Source organism: Malaya genurostris, chromosome 3 (assembly GCF_030247185.1).
Source record: "Malaya genurostris strain Urasoe2022 chromosome 3, Malgen_1.1, whole genome shotgun sequence".
Classification (NCBI taxonomy): Eukaryota; Metazoa; Arthropoda; class Insecta; order Diptera; family Culicidae; genus Malaya; species Malaya genurostris.
In genome coordinates this window covers 144,025,436-144,050,627 of record NC_080572.1, presented here as the reverse complement: position 1 = coordinate 144,050,627, position 25,192 = coordinate 144,025,436, and the positions used below count along the sequence as shown (strand labels likewise).

The following is a 25,192-nucleotide window of genomic DNA, read 5'->3' as shown; positions in this document are numbered from 1 at the left end:
ATATACGCAGACGATATAAAACTATTTTTAGAAATAGAGAAAAGTGAGGATGCCAAGGTTTATCAAGAAGAAATTCTTTCTTTTTATACATGGTGTAACAAAAGTCTTCTTCAACTAAATGTGAAAAAATGCAGTAGAATAACATTCAGTAAAAAACGAAATACACCTGACTTGATACTTACTCTTGGAAGTCAAACAGTTCAAAAATGCGAAAGAATTAGGGACTTAGGGATAATACTAGATTCTAAAATGACTTTTGTTGACCATTATAATACAATCATAAACAGAGCCAATAACATGCTAGGATTCATAAAACGATTTTGTTACTGTTTTCACGATCCGTATACAATTAAAACATTATACATTGCCTATGTTCGGTCAGTACTAGAATACTGTAGCTTAGTTTGGTCACCTTGCTTAATCACATGGGAAGATCGAATTGAATCAGTTCAAAAACAATTTTTGTTATTTTCACTTCGTAAATTAGGTTGGACAAGACTTCCTCTTCCATCCTATAAAGCCCGCTGTATGCTGATCAGTATTCAAACATTAAGAGAACGCAGAGAATTTTCAATGGTCTCATTTGTAAATGACATTATCTCGAATCGCGTAGATTCCAGTCAACTCCTGTCCAAACTAAATTTTTACATACCATCTCGGCCTTTAAGAAATCGAAATATTTTTATTACAAACCACCAGCGAACAAACTATGCAAAAAATGGGCCAATAAATCAATTGATGGCTGTATACAACAAGCATTCAGAAGCAGTCGATTTCACTATGTCAAAAAACAAACTAAAGCAATATTTCAGTTCTATTCGGTAAGCCAATTATTATTATTTAACTCATAATAAATTATACATTATTTAGTGATCTATTTAGAATAGTTTACAAATTTAAGACGATTATTGTAATTATCCTTATGGTCTACTTTTGATTAACGACAAATAAATAAATTAATATTTTGACAGGAACGTGGGTACGAGAGTGACGTGAGTGCTAAACTTGATAAACGTAGCACAAACCAAAGCGAATCAACAGCAATCAAATGCAAGCTTTACCACTGAATTGTAATGAAGAGTAACCGTAAATAGACTACGTTGTAGAATTCACTTCAAATCACTAGATACACCGCGAAGTAGATAGATTACGGTTAATTATACCGGTAAAAACTGAAATATAGCCGAGCGAAAAAATAATACATCTAAGCACTTTTTATACACTGAACCAAAAAACAAATTCAGCTGCTGATTCGGGAAGATGGAGTAATCTCACGTTTGTTGTTACTCTATTCGATAATGCTATTACAGGATTAGACGTTACGGTTAATTATACCGGTAAAAACTGAAATATAGCCGAGCGAAAAAATAATACATCTAAGCACTTTTTATACACTGAACCAAAAAACAAATTCAGCTGCTGATTCGGGAAGATGGAGTAATCTCACGTTTGTTGTTACTCTATTCGATAATGCTATTACAGGATTAGACGTTACGGTTAATTATACCGGTAAAAACTGAAATATAGCCGAGCGAAAAAATAATACATCTAAGCACTTTTTATACACTGGACCAAAAAACAAATTCAGCTGCTGATTCGGGAAGATGGAGTAATCTCACGTTTGTTGTTACTCTATTCGATAATGCTATTACAGGATTAGACGTTAAAAGCAATCGTTTGAATACATCCTCAAGATTTAGAGCTTTCTCCCACAGTACTTGGGAAAGTATTTGTATCAACGGAGCTAGTGTTCTTCCTGAACGATACGAAAGTGTTAAACGACATAACAGGCACACACTCCCAAGCTTGGTACATAGCAGGCGCTCAGTAAAAGCTCTGAATTTTTCAAGAACTGAATCAAATGAGCATGATTCAGACAAATATCAATTTGGAATTTTGCCTCCATGCAATGATTCGATCTATGGAACTTTTGCTAAAAGTGAGTTATCGTTTGCACATGGAGAAATCGACATGGCGCGTGTCCCGACAAAATCAGCATGTCAAGAAGTGGGAGACAAATATACGAACGGCATTAAAAGAGCGTATTGAGTTGAGTTGCGTATTGGTGAACCATAACCTGGAGGCGGCAACCCGAATGATGGAAACTGTGCCCGCAGATTTTTCAAAGATTATAAAACAGTAGCGCAAATCACCGAGTTAAATGAAAATATACTTAAACGGTATTTTATAGTCTTAACGTTGATAAACGACAAAGTGGAGATTTCGGCTCCTGCTTTCCAGGAGTTTGATGAACGAACAAGAATTCGTTTTGTGGAGCTGTATGGATGGTATGTTCTGTGCAGAAACTTCTGGTGCATGGGACTGCAATTATAAAACATGCTTTGCTTCCTATTTGTATGTACAGTGAGGAAGCGCGAGAGAGTCGAAATAAATCAATTCGCAAGTATAGGGAGTTCCATTCGCGGTAATTCAATCGTTTCGTGAATCTAGAGGATGTATTCAAACGATTGTTTTTAACGTCTGATCATGTAATAGCATTATCGAATAGAGTAACAACCAACGTGAGTGTACTCCATCTTCCCGATGATTCAGCTGAATTAGTTTTAACACGCTAGAAAACAGCAATACCTTATTTTAATGTATATAGCTAATAAATGCCTCAGATGAAAGAGCATTTTTCAATGAAAAAACTCCAATGTTTGAACACAATTTAAAAAATTTAAGAAAATCTCCTCCGCCATATGTTTTATAAACATGCTTGAAAGTATTTTCTATCAAATGAAAGAAACAGATTTTTTTATTAAGATGTTAACACATCTTCATTTTCTATATAAGGGTGCAAATCAGAAACTAAAAGAAAAATACACGTAGAAATGTGGTCAGGTTTTAAACACTTACAGTTAAGTCTATTTTGTATCAATTATTAATATTATTGCATTATTTAATTAACCGTAATCTATCTACTTTGCGGTGTATCTAGTGATTTGAAGTGAATTCTACAACGTAGTCTATTTACGGTTACTTTTCATTACAATTTAGTGGTAAAGCTTGCATTTGATTGCTGTTGATTCGCTTTGGTTTGTGCTACGTTTATCAAGTTTAGCACTCACGTCACTCGCACCCACGTTCCTGTCAAAATAATTCTATGAACAAGACGGGAAGTAAATGCAATGCTGAACCTTGTTTTGGTTCATCTGGACGAGAAGTGGCAAGATTACCTGCGAATCTTGCTCCGGTAGTTATCATGTTAAATGCTCAAATGTGAACAGCTCTCTTTCTAAAACCATTCGGGACTGTCCTGGAGTGTGTTGGTTTTGCCCTAAATGCCGTGGGTCTGCCAATCAAAAACGCATCATCCACTGATACGATGAGCTTGATTCTCCAACGCATCACTTCTACATTAAAACTGGTTGGTGCCTTGACTGATTCAATACAAACGTTCTGCCGTATGTATGCCCAGCCCTGTGCCAAAGTTTGCTGTAACAACCAATTTCGAGATAGATTGGAACGCTCCGTAAATAACGGTATTACTTTTTTCGAATGCCTTGATAATTTACAACTGGAGTTAACCAACCTCTTCGAGTCAATATTTGAAGACAACAAACGACCCCGCAACAGTAATACTAGCCGCCCTTCTATTGTACAACCAGAAAAAATCGCCAAAATTGACGCAGCAGTCCCACCAATGACATCCCTGCGTCATGTACCACAAATTTGGAAAGTATTGCTTCTCATCCAAATTCCACCGCTATAGAAGAGAATACAGTTCCAATAGCAACCAGTTACTGCTCCAATTCAACGCAACCACTGTTTACAACTCAGCCAGTGATGCCTCTTACTACCACCGTGAATTCTGATTCACATCCTCCGTCATCAGCTACCATCACCGACATCAGTAGTAACCTTATCCAGGCAGTACAAGAACCATCGTCGTATTCAGCTTCCCAACTTACTAGTTCTTTATCAACAGTACCGCTCTGTTCAGTGCAGCCTCGGCAGCCACAACCGTCTACAAACAATAACAGGCAAGTTACCATTTCTGTTACATCAAATGTTCCCTATACTGGCCCTATTCCGTCGACAATCTTTCCTGCCTATACTGTAGTAAATACCATAGCCTCCCTCCCACAACGACAAACTGAAAATAACCGCGCAATAGATTATAGAAATAAAAGTGCATCTCTATTAGTAGCTCCCCACGTTCAACAAATACCCGATTCCGAAAAATGGTACTACTTAACACGATTCATGCCTACTGAAACTGAGGCAGCTCATCACATACCGAATTCACCGCGTCCCCCATTTCCTCGGCTTCAATATATCAACAACAGCACTCGCTTGCAATCTCCACTAATGCCCACAATTTCTTAAAAAATGCCTCGTCCAGTGTACCCACGATCCCCCATGCGTCGCTCAAAATTTCTGACAACATTAGTCTGAGCGTGTACTATCAGAACGTTGGAGAAATCAACTGCTCTCTTGAAGATTATCGTCTCGCTTGCTCTGACGGTGCCTACGACATATACTTGTTTACGGAGACATGGTTAAACGGCAACACTCTCTCTAAGCTCGGTGATTCGTCCTCTGTTTACAGGCAGGATCGCACCGAGCAGAACAGCCATAAAAAAGCGGCGGTGGTGTATTACTCGCCTGTCGCTCAAAATTCAAATCTCTACGAGTTTACGGTATGTAAATGGTGGTGTCCACAGCCGTCCACAAGAATTATCCTCCATGCAATTTCCCCGCCTGTATGGAAGAACCTCAGCAGTCTACAACGACCTCGTTTTGACGGAAATATAGAAGAACTCCATCCCATCGAATTCCTAGGCGAGTTGGACAATTACTGTAATAATTTAGCGTTACAACCCACTGAACGACTATAAATTGCCCTATTGTGTCTGGAAGACGAGGCGAAAGCTAGGTCCCGTTGGTTTGGATATTTATCAACAGATTTTGATCAATTCCGTATTAATTTTTTGGAAAAATTTTGGGGACAACGTGCACAGCGGGCGATTAGAGATGAATTAATGCACGGAACTTTCGAGTTCCGCTCGGGAATGTAGATGGCAGATTGCTTTTTGACATTAACACTCAAACGCTCGGGTAGGGATTTTCGTCGAATTTATTTTTTCAAAAAATCATAACTCTTGATACCGTTGACCACTTGTCAAAAAAACCAGATTTTCGTATAGTCCATGCTGACTCATACGGAACCGCAGCGGTCCAAAAACTCCGGAGTTATCCCAGATCGCGTTGGGGTATGTCTGTTCTGCCGTTAGAAGTTTTTGATACATAAAATTTTATATAAATATGGAATTAATACGGAAATTGTATAAAATATGAAGGACTTACTAGAGCTCATAAAATGCAATGTCCAATTCCGGTAAATCCGGATTGTGGTCCCATAGAATTGTGCTTGAAATTTGACATGGCATTTTATCTCAGGACTTCTCAAGTTGTTGAAAGACTTTCAAAACTAATTTGGGAACTCCAGTTTAGTTGATCTGCATATTTTCGAGATTTTGATGTAAATTCAAAGTATTTCCACTTAGAGCTGTTTGATCAACTACTTTTTGCCACCTTCATAACATACTTCTAACGGCAGAACAGATATACCCAAACACGATCTGAAATAACTCCGGTGTTTTTGGAACGCCGCGGTTCCGTATAAGTCAGCAAGGACTAGAAGAAAATCTGTTTTTTTTTGTACACTGGACGCATCGAAATTGATCAACGGTATCAAGAGTTATGATTTTTTGAAAAAATAAATTCGTTGAAAATCCCTACCCGAACGTTTGAGTGTTAATAACTAAAGCACGAAACCTCGAAACAACGCCACCAGACCGCGATCCAAAACATGTATCATATGTGGTGCACACTTGTGTGGACTAAGCGTCCGCCTATGCGGTCATGTAGGCAGAAGATCAACATGCAAGTGGCAAATTTTCTAAACCACAAATGAGCTCGTGGAGATCACGTCCGGAAACAACCACTGCCAATTTTCGACGTCGAACAAATGGACGCCGACCATTTGCAGACACCTGTGACGACAGCGAGAATTTTTGTAGGATCAGACGAATTATTAGAAGAAGCAGATGATCAAGGAAGCGAGGAAGTTTCCTTCAGACCATCTCCACAACTTATAATGCACACAGGAGAGTTGGAAGTGAACGCTGTATTTGCACATGTAGCGAGATCAACTGTATCTTCCACCAATTGTACGAGAAATTGTCACACATGAACATTGATATCGATGAGTTTCCTGTGGTCAAGACTCCTATACGGGGAGCTATAGGAAAAAAGTGCAGCCGCGTATCAACACAAATTTTTGTTACAAGGAAAGTTCATTGATGTCGTTCTCGTAGTTGTTAAGGACTCTTATTGTTACATCATCCTTTGTGAATGATTTCTCCATGATACAGGAGCTAGGATCAGCCACGATAAGGAGAAAATGTAGCCTGGGCGCAGATGTAGACTGGGCGGTGACACAAATTTACAGGGAAAAACATCCAGGACGCGGAACAACGAAAAATTCGACAGCTAATTAGAGAAGCGGATGGTTAACGTCCCCTAGTGGAAGATTGTACGTATTCAGAGCAAACACTAGTCCAGCGACAAGAGCTGAGCAACCTGCTGGATGAATTTCAAGATATTTTGTCCACGAAATTTATCTCATCGATGAAACGCCATTTAACCTTCGGCAGATCCGATACCATACCACTATATGGACCGTGTAAGCGAGCAAATAAAGCAAATGGACGAATGGGGAATCATTACACGATTCCCCACGCAAGTGTGAACCCATTGGTAGTTACACTAAATAAGTCAGGAAAGGTGGCTATAGATGTAGTCCTTGGAGAAAAAGTTCTAGATTTCACAGAAATGTATCTGGATGATTTGCTTGTTAGTTCACGTGATTTTCCACTGCGCCTAATACATCTGCGAAAGGGTTTCACAAAAATTCGAGAGGCCAACATAAACATCAGCATGACGAAATCGCATTAAGCTAGAGGAGAGGTAAACTACTTAGGCCATATCGTTGGGAAAGACGGGGTTAGTCATCGACCCTGACAAGCTGTCATCGATTACAAACTTTCCGGTACCGAGTAATGAGAAATCTCTGAAAAGTTTTCTCGATCTCGTGAGCTACGCGTCACGTTTCACCCACAATTTCGCGAAGCCACTTTACGACTTATTGAAAAAACATGTACGCTGGGAGTGGACGGCGTATTCCCTTGAAAATCAACTTTAGTACAAACAGACAGTTCCAATTCTGGGCTTGGAGCTATGCTCATCCAACTAGACGAGAATGACGAAAAGAAGATATTATCCTGAAACCTGCCGAATCCAACTACATGGTCACCGAACTTGAGGTCTCTTTCGAAGTGGAGGCAGTATTTGCTATGCGAAAAGATTCTAGAAGAAGGGGAAGAGCGCTGTCTCGAGATGTGCACGACAGAAATTGGAGAGTGATTATTCCACTAACTAGCATAAAACCCGTATTGTTATATTTTCACGACGGATCTGACCATTTTGTTCTGAGAAAGACGTATGAGCTCATGAAGAAATCTGTGTATTGGAAAGGTATGAGGAGACACGCGAAAGCATACGTTAAGGGCTGTGCAGTATGTCAGCTAGCCAAACCAGGAAACTACACTTTGGCTGGCACGAGAAGAAGCATTATACCATATAAAGTATATGAATTGCTGTCCATAGACCTTTTTGGGCCGCTACCACCTGGTGCTGTGGGGGATCGTCACGTGCTGGTGATTATCGATGTGTTCTCGAAATATGTAACATTTCATGCGGTGAGAACACCAAACTCTAAGGTATTGTGGAGACGAATGGTCATTTTAAGCTTCACAGCACGCCGACAGCTTTGCATTGCGATCAGGCCAGTCAGTTTACATCCCAATTCTGGGTAACGTCGTGCATCCGGACGAATATAAGGTTGATTCACACGTCTGTAAGACACCCACAAGCTAACCCCGTTGAAAGAACCATGCGTGAACTCTCACGACTTTGTCGGTCATATTGTAAACAGAACCACCGGTCATGGTCCTCGAAGCTTACGCAATTCGCCGAATGGATAAATAACGCCTATCATGAATCAACGGGCTTATCACCATCAAAGGTAGAACTAAATCAACTGCCGTTGGATGCAATAAGGATAAATCTCACATTTCCTCAACACACTCCATCTGATATTGACCTGGTGAGTGTACATTCGAAAAAAAAAAATGGCTGACAAAAGAAATAGAAAATCTAGAGCTCAATCAGTATTCTTCAAATCAGGTGACTCAATTTTGTTGAAGGCAAACTCATCATCATCAGCTGTGAACGCTGTTACGCGAAAATTTTTCAATGTTTACGAAGGTCCTTATGTGATTGGCAAAATCTTGCTTCCCGACGTTTTTGCCTTTCTCATATAGAAAGGTTATGCAATCACTTGAAAAACCGACCAGTGAAAATTGGCCCGGAGGGCCAAGTGTCATATACCATTCGACTCAGTTCATCGATCTGAGCAATGTCTGTGTGTGTATGTGTGTGTGTGTATGTATGTATGTGTGTGTATGTGTCAAATAATCTCACTAGGTTTTCTCGGAGATGGCTGAACCGATTTTGACAAATTAGGATCCAAATGAAAGGTCTCGTGGTCCCATACGGAATTCCTGAATTTCATCCGGATCCGACTTCCGGTTCCGGAATTATAGGGTAAAGTGTGTTCAATATTGTACACCGTCACTTAAATCGGCGAAACAAAAAACGTAAAAAATTTTCTAAACTGGTCTCAAAACTACACAAATCGATAGTCATTATCAGTAGACAACTAAACAAACCGATTCCGGCTATCCTGGTTTCCGGTATCCGGTTCCGGAAGTACTGGAAATAGTGGTCATATATACCAAAATGGATCTCACTCACTTTTCTCAGCGATGGTTTGACCGATTACCACAAACTTAGATTCAAATGAATGGTCTTTCGGTCCCATACGGAATTCCTGAATTTCATCCGGATCCGACTCCCGGTTCCGGAATTATAGGGTGCGTACTAGAAGAGTTTGTGTGTCATGTTAGTTGGTGGCCGTACGAACCGACTTCGATTATACCGGTTCTCGGGTTCCGGTGCCGGAAGTGCATATAATAGTGAACCCATTTCGTTCTCTTAAGGATGGCTTACGCAATCAAAGCACTGTTTTATCACTTGGGTTCTTTCAAAAATCGAAGAGAAAATTTGAATAGAATACCACAATATTATATGTACATGAGAAAGGCATCATTACACCACTAGGTGGATTAAAACAGGTTTTGTTCAGCTGTACCCATTGACTGAGAAGGAGTGTGGTACTTTTCACATCAATCTACTTAAATCCTACTACCATGCATTTGATCTGTCGGACGGAAAAGTTGGTGGCAAAGATGAAATCGCAGAAGTGTTGACAGTAGCACAAGCACCTGACCGATTGGTGTAGTCGTCAGACCTTTAGCTGTTTCTTGAGCCGCGATCAACTTTGGCGGTCTCAGTGATCGCTGTGGTGGGGCAGCTGTGGTGATACCACTAGCTGGATGTGGAGAGCGAGAGGAGAGAGGAGAATAGGCAATTTGGAGGTGAGCAGAAGCGTTAAAATTAGACAGTCTTTGGAGTGAGTCGATACAAGGAGGAAGCAAAACCATACTGTTGGATTGAAAAAAAAAAAAACAATTATCTAGATAGATTGTTTTAAGTTTTTGTTATAAAATAAAGTTAAATTAATTTTCCCTCCCGTGGTTGATGGGCTTGACGGTATTGCAAACATCATCAGATACGATTAATTATTGTTACAATTTAATATAAATATGGGTTATAACTTTTAGTTTAATTATTGAGTTTATTGAGTGAGGCATGAAACGATTTGAATAAGATGTTGATTGCAATACGCTCCAACATCCGGGGTTGGAGAGGCCGGCAGGGCTTAACTGAGCTCTTTTTAATGTTTCATTTTCATACTACCGGCCCTTATTACCGGTGTGAAGTGGAAATTAAGCGAAATGAACGTACCCCAGTCAGATTTCACACGATAACGGAATAGTTGAATGGTGAATTAAGTTCATCTTTGACGTTTATTCTGTGAGGGTTGTTGTGCTCGTGTGGGATCTGATGGATGAGGTGATATGTGAGTGAAGTATAAGTGAAGTGGAATGCAAGAACGGTAATAAAGGCCACCGTTTCAGCTCAGGACTAACGATCGACCAATAAAATAGATAGAAAATGGGTGACGGCACCCCCATTCATCTCAAATCTATTAGTCATTTCATATATGAAAACGTGTTTAATCCACCTAGCAGTGAGATGATACCTTTTTTTATCAATCCGCATGTGTTTTTTGCATGAATATTCTTCGGTGTTAAAGTTTTCATGACATTATTTTAATGACCGTCGTTTAAAGCGACAATTTGAGTTTTTAATCAATCATTACTCTGTAATGTCGAAACTGCAAATCGGATCGAATTTGAATCTAGAAGTGTGATAATCGATTAAACATGCCATGATATGTAAGTTCCACTTTAGAGTTTACGGTAATTTAAGGTACTTCCAGAGCCGGTATTCAGGAACCAGTATAACCCAAACCGATTCGTATGGCCATATGACGAATAAATTTTAACAGTTTTGAGTCCAACTTTGAAGCTTTTCGGGATTGTCGTCTTCTATATCGGTTTAAATTTTAAAAATTCATCATCAATTCGAGAACCGGAAGTCATAATTGGATAAAATTCATTAATGTTGTATATAAGTTTATTTTAATTTGAATTTTTGTTTCTGAAATTTGATTAGGCTTTTTTTGAGAAAACGATTGAGCTTTGAGAAACGATTTTATACTGGAACCGGAATTCTAAAATCGGTATGGCCGAAGTCAGATAAATTCACCTGAGTAGCTGTATAGTTTACATTTGTTTCAAAATATTTGAAAATCAGTGAAGACATCTTTGAGAAATCATAGTACGAATTGAATTCTTAGGTGCCTTCTGAATCGACAACTGAATACCACTAAAACTGAAAAAAGTTAATTTTTTTAATCGAGTATCCAAATCTGCTAACCCGATAAACCTGATTAATTTATGTGGAATAGACATTTTTATACCAATCACCATGTATCCCCGAAGTCGGAAGTTGGATCTGACTGAAGAGCAAGATGTTTTATAGAATCTTGAAACTTTTCATGTGAATCTTAGATGATTCATAGATTTCATTTGAATCTAAGATCGGTTTAGCCATCTACGAGAAGAATGAGTTAAACAATTTTGATTTCGTTTCACATATCATCCTGTAGTTCCGGAACCAGAGGTCGGAACCAAACATAATTCAGGAACTTTGTTCGGGAACATACTACTTTTCGTATGAATCTGAATTTGTAGAAAAGAAATTTTCCGAGAAAATTGAGTGAAATTATTTGTCACGCACGCATTTGCTGATCTCGACGAACTGATTCGAATTGTATATGGATGTTATGTTCTTCCAGCATTTATTGCTGTAAGTAGTTTAAAACAATATAGTTAAGGAATTGCTTTCAACTCGATAATTATCTGGTTTATAAAGGGTGATTTTTTAAGAGCTTGAGAACTTTTTTAAACAATAAAACGCATAAAATTTGCAAAATCTCATCGGTTCTTTATTTTAAACGTTAGATTGGTACATGACATTTACTTTTTGAAGATAATTTCATTTAAATGTTGACCGCGGCTGCGTCTTAGGTGGTCCATTCGGAAAGTCCAATTTTGGGCAACTTTTTCGAGCATTTCGGCCGGAATAGCCCGAATTTCTTCGGAAATGTTGTCTTCCAAAGCTGGAATAGTTACTGGCTTATTTCTGTAGACTTTAGACTTGACGTAGCCCCACAAAAAATAGTCTAAAGGCGTCAAATCGCATGATCTTGGTGGCCAACTTACCGGTCCATTTCTTGAGATGAATTGTTCTCCGAAGTTTTCCCTCAAAATGGCCATAGAATCGCGAGCTGTGTGGCATGGTAGCGCCATCTTGTTGAAACCACATGTCAACCAAGTTCAGTTCTTCCATTTTTGGCAACAAAAAGTTTGTTAGCATCGAACGATAGCGATCGCCATTCACTGTAACGTTGCGTCCAACAGCATCTTTGAAAAAATACGGTCCAATGATTCCACCAGCGTACAAACCACACCAAACAGTGCATTTTTCGGGATGCATGGGCAGTTCTTGAACGGCTTCTGGTTGCTCTTCACTCCAAATGCGGCAATTTTGCTTATTTACGTAGCCATTCAACCAGAAATGAGCCTCATCGCTGAACAAAATTTGTCGATAAAAAAGCGGACTTTCCGAATGGACCACCTAAGACGCAGCCGCGGTCAACATTTAAATGAAATTATCTTCAAAAAGTAAATGTCATGTACCAATCTAACGTTTAAAATAAAGAACCGATGAGATTTTGCAAATTTTATGCGTTTTATTGTTTAAAAAAGTTCTTAAGCTCTTAAAAAATCACCCTGTATATGTCATATTCGAACGATTATGTTGCTAAAATCGGTCCGAGGCTAAATGTCATGAAAAAGGATGCTGTACACAGTCTTTTTGGTACTTAGAAACAATTGTATGTAACAGTATAAAAAATCATGTTTTCCGTTGCTCCCAAGCATTTCTTTGTCATACAGCGCTCAAAACTCCTACTGCTGGAATAGGGGGAAAAGTCGTTTACACAAAAATTTCGATATCTCCGTTAAAAATGGACGGATTTTAACAATCTATGGCTTGTTGGATAGGTATTACCGTGCGGAATCTAAGTCTGAAAACATATTTTGTTTTCAAGGTCAATTGTGACAGATACTGTCAAAAATTTTGACATAAAACTTCTTATAACTCAAAAAGTAAACATCCGATCTCAAAACCATTCAATAGCGTTTTGGGTGACGGGGAGACCTTTCATTTGCGACTAGTTTGATCAAAATCGGTTCAGCCATCTCTGAGATCTCGACCTCTTAGTTGACAACACACATACAGACACACACACACACACACACATACACACACACACACACACACACACACACACACACACACACACACACACACACACACACACACACACACACGGACATTTGCTCAGTTCGTCGAGCTGAATCGATTGGTATATGACATTCGGCCCTCCGGGCCTCGGAAAATTTTTCGAAAGTTTGAGCGAATTCTATACCTATTTTTTATATATATAAAAAAAGGTAAAACCATTGGTTAGAGCGAGATCTGTTGTGTCTGTTCGATAGATTGACTGCGAAAGCAGAAAATGAAGCAAAGATTTTGTATTCGATTTCATCACAATTCATTTACTGAAAGTCGAGTAATCGGTAGAATAATATGGTGACTCTATTAATGAAATGACTATTGGCACAATGAATTTAGTTAAAATCTATTAGAATAGAAATAGTAAATCAATGTTACAATATTTGCGTGTGAAATACATATTTGTTTATATGTATATATATGTACACATGTGTGTGTATGTATGTATATATGTGTGTACGTCAGTATGCCTTGGTGCCTGTATATTAGGGTGGGGCAAGGTTGTATGGGAAAAAATATTTTCTCGCTCCACCAAACTTTTCGTGTTCGTTTTGGGTCCCATAGAAACTATGTAAAATTTTAGCTCGATAGGAGAAACTATATTTTCGCGCCCGCGGTTCAAAGTTTGTATGGGATTTAGTATGGGAAAACTAACTTTTAACAAAAGAATCATCTGGAGGTCACCCTATATACTCAAAAAATCAGCGGGCATGTAATTTTTGTAGGAAATTTAATGAGGAAGAAAACCTTCGAAGACTGTAACATAATCCGACATCTGTGAAAAATGTTATTAAAGAAAAACCGACACAAGGTCCGAACGATGGCTCATTCCTTAATGTATCTAGCACCACTGCTGCTAGTGGTGGTAATGTGAGTTTGCTTTCTTTTATTATGCTACAACGGTTGATCTGAGTTGTTTGATGTCTTCACAATAGTTGCTCGGTGTAGTTTGAAGATTTTTTTAAACTTAAAAACCATGTTCCAAAACTCACTGTAAAGACACACAAAAACTAACTTTTTTTTTGAAGAAATACAATTTTGAAGTCTTCAACAATATTGTAGATAAACTCAAATACTAAAACTTTGTCGAAGACATAAATCATCTGTCTCATAAGGTTTAGAAGATATGGACGATAGAAAAATAAGAAAAAGAAAAACTTGGAATCAACATTTTTTTCATAGTATTAAATGAAATCATCCATATCTTCTAAAATATATGAGGCAGATGATTTATGTCTTCGACAAAGTTATAGTATTTGAGTTTATCTACAATATTGTTGAAGACTTCAAAATTGTATTTCTTCAAAAAAAAAATTAGATTTTTGTGTGTCTTTACAGTGAGTTTTGGAACATGGTGTTTAAGTTTAAAAAAATCTTCAAACTACACCGAGCAACTATTGTGAAGACATCAAACAACTCAGATCAACCGTTGTAGCATAATAAAAGAAAGCAAACTCACATTACCACCACTAGCAGCAGTGGTGCTAGATACATTAAGGAATGAGCCATCGTTCGGACCTTGTGTCGGTTTTTCTTTAATAACATTTTTCACAGATGTCGGATTATGTTACAGTCCTCCAAGGTTTTCTTCCTCATTAAATTTCCTACAAAAATTACATGACCGCTGATTTTTTGAGTATATAGGATGACCTCCAGATGATTTTTTTGTTAAAAGTTCGTTTTCCCATACTAAATCCCATACAAACTTTGAACCGCGGGCGCGAAAATATAGTTTCTCCTATCGAGCTAAAATTTTACATGGTGATTATGGGACCCAAAAGGAACACGAAAAGTTTAGTGGAGCTGAAATCAATATTTTGTCCCACCCTACTGTATATATTTATACGTGTATGTATGTATGCGTTGTATCAAACCGTATATGGTGATACCTTTCGATTGTGAGTGAATAAGATGTTGATTGCACTACGCTCCAACATCCGGGGTTGGAGAGGCCGGTAGGGCTTAACTGAGCTCTTTTTATGTTTTATTTTCATACTACCGGTCCCTATTACCAGTGTGAAGTGGAAGTTAAGTGGAGTGAACGTATCCCAATTGGGTTTCACACGATGACAACAGGTGAACGGTGAATCGAGTCCATATTTGACGTTTATTGGTGGTTTGTGTACAATGGATTACTGTGGAATGAGATAGAATATTGTAGAATAGAGCGGAATAATAATGACTAAACCAATGGACAAACCACTTATAGCTGTCAAACGATGTTCATCCAGTTTGTATTGTGAGGATGTATCGTTTGGGACCTGATGGGTGAGATGATGTGTGAGTGAAATGTAAGAGTAAGTGCATGCAAGAATGGTAATAAAGGCCACCGTTTCAGCTCAGGACTAACTATCGACCATTAGAAGAGATAGAAATTGGGTAACGGTACCTCCATTCATCTCAAATCCATTAGTCATTTCATATACGAGAACCATTAGTTAGAGTAAGATCTGTTATCTCTGTTTGATAGATTAATTTCAGAAGTAACATGAATTTTGGAGCATTTTGCTTCGCTAAAACAGCAGTATTGAACCACTTCCGAACTACTGCTATGCGTTATTGCTTCTTAGAGACAAGGCAAAGACTTTGTATTTATCACAATTCATTTATTAAAAGTCGAGTGATCGCTAAAATAACATGGTGACTACTAATGCGATGACTATTGGCACACTAGTTTTAGTTAGGATCTATCAGAGTAGAAATAGTAACTCAATGTTGTAATGCTTGCGTGTGGAATACATGTGGGTATGTATGCATTTGTGTATGTGTGTGACTGTGTGTGTATGTATGTGTTTTTGTGTGTATATACAATATACATTTTACCGTGCCTTTGAGTGCGCTGTACCAAATTGGTAGTGATGCATTTCGATTGTGGGTCAGTGTACACCAGATGCTCAAAAGTGCCTGAGCATATGGTAACACTGTCAAGGATCAACCGAAGACAACTAAATGTGAACATGATGTAGCAATACTTATGGGACCCAAGTGTCAATATAATTTAAATAGAAATGCATGTTCTCAGTTTTTTTCCGTCAAACCATCATGACCGGCCGTACAAAGATGTCATTAAAAAACACTAATCCTTTTTTGTCTTTTTTTTCGGAAATGGATGACTGAGCATGAACAAGAAATCGGAATAAAGAATAAGATACTCAAGAAAAGCAGGAACAAATGTGGTAGATGTGGAGCTGAAAATTGGAAAATAATTTAATTAACATTCTTAGGAAATCTTAGATGCAAAATGGAACATCGGTAAGAATAAAAACATCACTGCATACAACTAACTTTTACATTTCAGGGAATAAAATAACATCAGCAAAAGTACGGAATGGAAATAAAATAGAAGAACAACAAAAGACACTTACGAAACACAATTGAATAGAACACTGGAATTAAGGTAAAACAGAATATAAACTATGACCAAAGGTAAAAAAACCAACATGAATAAATAATATAAACTGTTGGGTAATAATATAATTTTCTCATATTGAAAGAGGCGTTTATATGGCGCGCATGCGCTAATTCGGCCTGATACAAATTAACGGGGAGGGCAATACGTTTTGGACAGGGCTGTAAAAAGCTGATTGGAAACCTTTCCCCACCAAAATGTAATATAAGGAATAAGGAAAATAAAGTTAAATTAATTCTGGATTGATAGTAGTTTAAAGTGAACAATAAAATGTTTAAATATATATATATATATATATATATATATATATATATATATATATATATATATATATATATATATATATATATATATATATATATATATATATATATATATATATATATATATATATATATATATATATATATATATATATATATATATATATATATATATATATATACATGTATAGATATATATCTTTTTTGAAATTTTTACGTCATGCATTTATCAACCATGTTCTTATAAAAAAACATTTGCACTGTTATACGATTCTACCGATTTTTTGGATACGTTCTGTAAAAATATATTTACCAGAAGAATCTCGAAAACATAAAAAAGTTAGATTCTTGTGTTTGAAAACGTTAATTGTATAAGTTTAAGCGGTTTGTGGCTGAAGGGTACCACAAGCTTTCATTTTTTTTTTTAATTTGGACATTGTAACATAACCTATCAAAATATTAGACGAGTGAATTATACATTTTTTTCCACAGGATAATCCAGAGCTTGATTGCCACAATATAAAATTAAAAGATGTCGTTTATCGTACTCAAGTTTCATCCGGTTACCGTCGCATAATGCCAATACCAGCAGTTACTAATATATCGACTGATTCGATTAATTGCGATGAGAAAACCTACCTTTCTAACCTGGATGCTAAAATACCCTTAGATCTGCTACACGAAAACCTTTCAATATCTAATGACAACACAAACATTGATCAATCTAATAAAAATACAAACATAGACTCCAGATTTACTAGCGGAGACAGTAAAATTGACAAAGTTGAGGAATCTTTTGATACTGAAGAAGACGAGTGCAGAATTGTAACGGTACACAACATTTCTCAGAATAATTATATAAATGATTATTTTACGCACTCCGAAAGTGAGTCAGATGATAAAAGTAACTCTAATGATATCACAAACAAATCGGCGTTTACGCCAGCATTTGAGTGTGGAACCAAGCAGAGAAACGAAAAAACAAACAAATTATTTGAGATTACGGACAGTGCAACGATTCAATCATGTCAACAGTCAAACGTTTGTGGGGCCATTGACGTTAGCAACCATCATTCCAACATAACGACACAAATCACTGAATTATCTCCGTATAACAAATCTTTAGTTGAATTAATGCAAGAAACGCATCAATGCTTCCTATCTCTCGTTCGTGACATGTTTTGTTCAACTCCGAATCATCGAATGGCAATTGAAGAACTTCAAGTCAAGTTAAAACTGTGGTTAAGTACACCCATAGCAACACTCAATGACTGGTATCATTTAGCAGAAGATAACTGGGAAGATCTTTTGCAATCAGCAATACTATTTCTTTCCGGGAACTTCGATGATCAGCCTGATGATTTTGTTCCATATATAGAATATAAGGTGCAATCAAGCATTTACCAATGGATAGGAGCTTCAAGAGACTCGGATCATCGATTATTTGATCTTTGTCGATATTGGCTCACAAGAAGAAAAGAAATGGGCAACAGTTCCTTGGTGGGTTCGTCGAAAGTTGATAGTTCCACACCTACATTTTTAATACATCGCAATAACACTTATTATGATGAAGATGGCTCGTTAGAACAGACAGTGTCACCTCCTCCGCCTCGCTTTCCAACAGATTGGTCGGTGAGGAAAGCAACTGAAGAAGAAATTAAGCATTTTCGAGATCAAGAAAAACGACGTTATGAAAATCCTCACATGGCTTTCACATATAAACAACAATTCTATAGCAGTGTTGTGGGGCCAGTGAAAGGAATTTACACCCAATCTCCTGGTATATCTAAAGCTAGAGGTCATAATATGTTAATCGCTGAAAGGCCAAACTTTGTTACAATTCTAACATTAGTGCGTGATGCAACGGCTAGGCTTCCCAATGGTGAAGGTACAAGGGCAGATATTTGTGAGTTACTCAAGTCTTCGCAATATATATCATCAACAGCAACCGATCAAGTACTACAGACTATTGTAAGTGGTGCACTAGATAGAATGCATACTGAATATGATCCTTGTGTTAAATATGATACAAAACGAAAAATTTGGATTTATTTACATCGGAATCGAACTGAAAAAGAGTTTGAGCTTCTTCACCACCAATATCAAGGTATTGCAAAGCATAAAAAGAATGTTCACAAAAAGAATAAGTTAAAGGAATCTTGCACGTCTATTGCTACCGTAGTACCATCTGATCTGAACAGAAACTCAAAAAAATGCTCTCTTCAAAATGAAAACATAAATTCGAAGTCTGTGTCAAAAAAAGCTTTGCAATTTTCCGTTTCATCGCCCAAATTAATAAAATGCCAGTCAGCGATTACTGAAAATAGATTTGATGAAATTTTTATAAATAAGAGCACGTCCGACGACGAGAAAATTAAAAACAAGCAAAATAAAATTGAAACTGCACAGTGTAAATTAACAACATCTTCTATTATACATACTGTGTCATCGACTATACATACAACCGTACCAATAGAAAAAGGTGGTACGAATTCTACAATTATAAATATAATGCCAGTTTCACTATCTGAAAAATCACAAAGTAATGCAAGTACCGAAACGAATAATGTAAACCATTCAACGCAAAGTTTCGTGATACCGTCTTCTTTCAATGTTGAAAATGTTAATAATGTCCAATCTAAATCGTCGACCATGTATTTAGGAGTATCAAGACGAAACAGCAATACTGCGACAGACATTCCTGTAGTAGTGAAAACTGCATCAATGGACCTCATTACAAACAATACATCACAATCTAAAATCAAGTTACAGTCAGAATCCTTAACCAAGACCGATAAGCAAACCAAAATTATGTCTAGAAATCTGGTGAGTAGATCGATACTTTGTTTAAGAATTTTCAGCCTATATTTTTGATTAATGAATTCAAAATTTACTGTCATTACTAACAATCACACCCGCATTTACGCTGTTTCCTTCATTATTACCGCTGGAAATCACTATTTGTAATCATATCGATTTCTACTCTAAAGATAGCCGAGAGCACCATATCTTCATAAAGTCATGGTTTTTTGTCCTTCCGACTGCCGCATGAATTATTTTACTAGTTTGTACATAGCGTTGTATATTGCATTGGATCAAGAACTAGATCCAAAACCTCAACAATTGATGAGATCAAAGACTACATAGTTGATTCTGAAACCGGTTTTGTTATCGTGTTTTCGACCACTGTTCTACGACGTCTCCATCGAGCATTCGTTCCAGCCCCGCACCTACATTTGATTTTAGAACAGTTTCACAATAACTCATCATGGTGTACCAGCAACCCGTAGAAATAACCCGATCCTGTTAAAGGATACGACGGCGCATTCTGTAACAATGGCACTCCCAGTTGATCTCACGTTTCGGCTGCCCTAACGGCATCACCTCGGATCAGGGGCTCCCATTTGAGTCTGAACTATTCAAAGAAAATTTCTTTGGAATTGATTTATTCATATTTTTTTTTCCCAATTTGAGTATTATATCTAATTCCCTAGGCTTTGGATAATGAGCTACTGGGCGCGCACCCCCGCTTGGTGGATGGGGGTGGGAGTCAATTTATACTTCGTATTAACAAAGTCGGACCACACCGAGATCGATCGCTTGCTTATAAATGTAAAAAATGTGAAAATTTATCATATTATCTGAATCGATCACGGAGTGGACAGGACTAATACTGCTTGAAATTGACAATGGGTCATTAGGTGGTTTCAAGCATTCTTATGCCTGGAATGAGTCACCAATTTGATTTGTCTTGATCCAGTTGGGATGAATGTTAATATATTACATTCATCCTGAATTGGTGAATTTAATTAAAAAATGAGGACTATTGTTATCAGGAATAAAAGTAAATTGATATCTTATGAACCGTCGAAGAACTTTCAAACCTTTCCGATCCAGTTCGGTATCTTTACTAATGTTTACAAATTGCAATAACGGCGAAACTGATTGATCAGGCGTGGATACACTTTCAAATCAGGAAAGGTTTGAATGTACCTAAATGTTGCAGCCAACCAAACGGCAATACTGGCTACACTGCCATTATGCTCTCGAGTGACAGTTATGCTGCCACTGCGTTGACGCATATGTTGTTGTCAGTAGATTACCGCCGGTCCGGCTAGAGAGAGATTCAGAACGACTTCCAGGGAAACTCTCAACGGGTGAGCACGTTGCATCGTGTTAGTCCGGAGAAAATTCGAGTATTTCGCCAGAAAGAAAGGATTTTCAGCCGTACTTTGATGATTCGACGCAGCCACACAGCGAGAATTTTGCTTGCAGTCAAGTGAAAATAAAGTCCATTGGACTATAAACGAAAATTAACTGGCAATATAGCCTTAGTTGCTGTGCCATCAATTCGGCGTCATCTCAAGTGAGGTGACGCCAACCAGAAAGAAGAAGAAGAGATTCAGAACGGTTGTGTAACAGTACAGACAACTACTTTTATTGTGTCTTGTGTAGCATGTCCTTATTAAGTATTAAAGTATAGTAGTTCAGTTTTAAAATGTGTCTATTTATTGCATGTCTGTAAGGACACGCAAATACTGTTCTCTGCTGTCCAACCACACACCACACACAAGGTACAACAGTGGCGACGAGTCCAGTGGAAAAGTGATAAAAGCTAACCTCACTTTCACATCACCCACGTGCAACAAGACAAAAGGATGAGTATCCCGAATGAACAGCAGCATGCCTTTCTGCAGCAACAAGGCCAACAGCAGCAAGTTCCTCCAGCTACGGATGACCTCTTTCGTCAGTGTTTGCACCTGATGACACAAGTTATCCAGCAACAGCAGAACAGTCAGCAGTCACAAGAGAACTTCATCAGGCAAGTCGTTTCGGAAGTGCATGCGGGCGCAGCACCCAGTCCGGAACAAATTCTCGATTCCCTTGCTGGGAATATCAAGGAGTTCCGCTACGACGCGGACAGTAGCATCACGTTTGCAGCCTGGTGCACGAGGTACGACGAAAAGTTCGAAAAGGATGCTGCTCGGTTGGACGACCAAGCGAAGGTCAGATTGCTGCTCAGAAAGCTGGGAACATCTGAACACGAAAGGTACGTCTCTTATATTCTGCCGAGAAAGCCGAAAGAACATACTTTTGCAGACACGGTCGCAAAATTGAAAAGTTTGTTCGGGGAGAAAGAGTCGGTGATCAGCAGGCGATACAAAACCCTTCAGATCGCTAAACAACCGACGCCTGCCGTGTGAATAAGCTCTGCGTCGAGTTCGAGCTGGGAAAGTTGTCAGAGCAACAGTTCAAGTGCTTGATGTTCGTGTGCGGACTAAAGTCTGAGCGTGATTCAGAGACTCGGACCCGACTTCTGTCACGGATTGAGGAGAACAATAACCTCACGTTGGAGCAATTATCGAATGAATGCCAGCGTCTCATTAATCTCAAGCACGATAATGCTATGATCGAATCTGCTGCATCTTTCGATCAGGTTAATCAGCTCAAGCAGAAATATGACAGTAACCGTAACAGACATCAGCTGCCTCCCAGGTCAGATGCGAACAACACAAAGCGGAAACCCAATACTCCGTGCTGGTATTGTGGTGCGTTCCATTATGTTCGTGACTGCCCGTACAAGAACCGTCAATGTCCCGATTGTAGTTGGTACAGTCATCGTCAAGGATACTGTGCGCGTCTGTCCACCATCTTCATTGGAACTAACAAGATCTTTTTGCTGTCACTAAATTTTCTGCTTCCCCCTCCCACGTTTTTTCACCATCTCGATGTCAACTAATTAGATCTTCGTCGTTCTTAGTCATTTTGTTCCCATATCCCCTTTTTACTCTGTTCTCCGTAATATTTACTTCTCTGTATATTTTTTTTTCATTTTCCTCCGTAACATCATCATCATTGCCCACGGACGGCCGCTGTAGTCTATGAGATGAATATGGGCCACCCGCCTGGTATTCGTAGCCTGGGGATGTTCCCCGCGAACCCACACGGACAGAAAAAAGCGGCTAATACCAAGATACTTACCAACGTGTTACATTCAGTACGCCGGCCGGTGCCGATTGCCAGCTGAAGGCGGGATCTGCCAAAGTCATTACATTATCTTAATATACTATCCTAGTTTTAAGTTATTTGTTAATTAAAATTAGAAAAAGCCCCTGGCATCTTAGAGCTTAAGCAGTGTGCCTTAATAAATTATATAATTGAAAAAAAAAGGATACTGTGCAAGTTCCAAGAAGAAGAAGAGAGGTGGAAAACGTTCGGTTGCCAGCAAGGTTGTCGTTGTCAACATGTGCAACGTGCAGAGGCGGCGGAAATTTGTCTCCGTTGTGCTAAATGGAACTCACATCCATCTTCAGTTAGACACAGCGTCCGACATCACCGTCATCAGCAAACCGATCTGGCGAAAGGTCGGTAGTCCCAGATTATCACCATCTACAGTGAAAGCGAAAACAGCATCTTTGAACATTTTGCCACTCGAAGGTGAATTTCGCTGTGACGTCACCATCGGCGGAAACACTCGCAGCGAAATTATCCGGGTAACTGAAAAACAGCTGCAACTTCTCGGATCTGATTTGGTCGATTGCTTCGATTTATGGTCCGTGCCAATGGATACTTTTTGCTGTCAGGTATCTAGTTCTTCGACTTCCAGCGCAGCGCTTAGTTCTGCATTTCCAGAAGTTTTCAGTGAGAAACTTGGGCTCTGCAGTAAGGTACAGGTGAAGTTAGACGTAAAGGATCAGTGCAAGCCCATTTTCTGTCCCAAACGCCCGGTTGCGTACTCTATGTACAACGCAGTCGATCAAGAGTTGGACCGGTTATAGCAGCTGAACATCATTACACCGGTCGACTACTCGGAGTGGGCAGCACCAATCGTCGTAGTGCGCAAAACAAATGGTGCCATTCGTGTTTGCGGAGATTATTCTACAGGATTCAACTCCGCTCTTCAACCTCACCAATACCCGCTCCCTCTTCCGGAAGACATCTTCGCTAAGCTGGCTAACTGCAAAATTTTCAGTCAGATCGATCTTTCGGATACATTTTTGCAAGTTGAGGTCGACGCGCAGTTTCGTTATCTGCTCACCATCAACACGTACCGTGGTTTGTTTCATTTCAATCGTCTTCCACCTGTTGTAAAGGTAGCACCGGGTATCTTCCAGCAGCTCACCGACACCATGCTAGCCGGGTTGGAAAAAGTTTCCGGTTATCTCTATGACGTTATCGTTGGCGGTGAAGACGAAGCAGCTCACAACCGCAACCAGAAAGCAGTTCGTCAGCGAATCCAGGATTTTGGGTTCACCATTCGAGCCGAAAAATGTACCTTCGGCAAGAAGCAGATACCGTATCTGGGCTACATCGAGGTCTGCGTCCAGATCCAGCAAAAATTGAGGCAATAGTGCAGCTTCCGCCTCCCACTGACGTTCATGGTGTACGTTCCTTCCTCGGGGCGATCAATTATTACGGAAAGTTTGTCCCGAACATGCGAATGCTTCGCTTCCCGCTGGACAATCTGCTGAAATCGCAGTCGAAATTCCAGTGGACAACGGAGTGCCAGCAGGCATTCGAGCGTTTCAAGCAGATTCTCACCTCAGATCTTCTACTAACGCACTACGATTCGAAAAAGGAGATCATCGTTCGTTTCTGTCAGTTGGTGTTGAAGCCACATCAGGTTCCCAGATGGCTCCATCAAAATAGCACAGCATGCTTCGAGAGCACTTACGAAGGCAGAGCAGAACTACAGTCAACCGGATCGTGAAGGTCTAGCTATCATCTTTGCCGTCACCAAGTTTCACAAAATGATCTTCGGACGGCGCTTCTTGCTGCAGACTGACCACGTCCCAGTGCCATGGCCGAAGGCATCAGGACCTTGGCAGCGTGTTCACGTAGACTTCGCCGGTCCCATCGACAGTGAGTACTATTTGCTAGCGGTCGACTCCTTCTCCAAGTGGCCGAAGATTGTGCAAACCCGACGAATCACTGCAGTAGCAACCATCAGTATTCTTCGAAGTCTATTTACAAGGCACGGTATGCCTGTAATGCTAGAATCGGATAACGGTACTCAGTTTACGAGTGTGGAATTTGCCAACTTCTGTTCTCTCAACGGTTTCTAGCATGTCACAACGGCCCTGTTCCATCCCCAGTCTAACGGCCAAGTTGAAAGGTTCGTTGACACCTTCAAGCGGGCCGTCAAAAAAATTCAAGAGGGGAGAGGATCCATTGCTGAAGCTCTAGACATCTTCCTGCTAACCTACAGAAGCACGCCCAACCGCACTGCGCCTGAAGGTAAATCACCGTCTGAGGTTATGTTTGGTCGTCGTATACGGACGTATACGGTCGGATACGGATCAACAGTGAAGATCGTTCAATCGAAACGAACTGGTTTTCGCAAAGGTTCATCACAGAAACACTTGAAAGTAGGCTCCTGGTATTATTCTGGAGAAGATAGGTGATGAGATGCACAACGTTTTGGTTGATCGTCGAGTTAATTTAAATAAAATGAAAATCAGAAGAAACATTATTATCCGAAAAGATTTAAAAAAAT

General features: G+C 39.1%; 1 protein-coding gene across 7 annotated transcripts in view; it reads left to right on the top strand.

Annotated features, from left to right (window-relative positions):
- Positions 1-25,192, top strand: part of LOC131437775 (nuclear factor related to kappa-B-binding protein) — a 171,405-nt gene that overhangs the window by 105,776 nt on the left and 40,437 nt on the right. For 4 of the 7 annotated variants that reach the window (XR_009230823.1, XM_058607337.1, XM_058607335.1 and 1 more), the window contains one exon: positions 17,188-19,521. The exons of 1 other annotated variant lie outside the window; for it this stretch is intronic. Coding sequence is in view for 5 of the 6 variants with exons in the window: in XM_058607337.1 (XP_058463320.1) it covers positions 17,188-19,521 (2,334 nt within the window). In the remaining variant the exon portion in view is untranslated. Of the gene's footprint in view, positions 1-17,158; positions 19,522-25,192 lie in introns of those variants that run through there. 2 more of the 7 variants (XM_058607339.1, XM_058607341.1) reach the window with 2 other exon arrangements.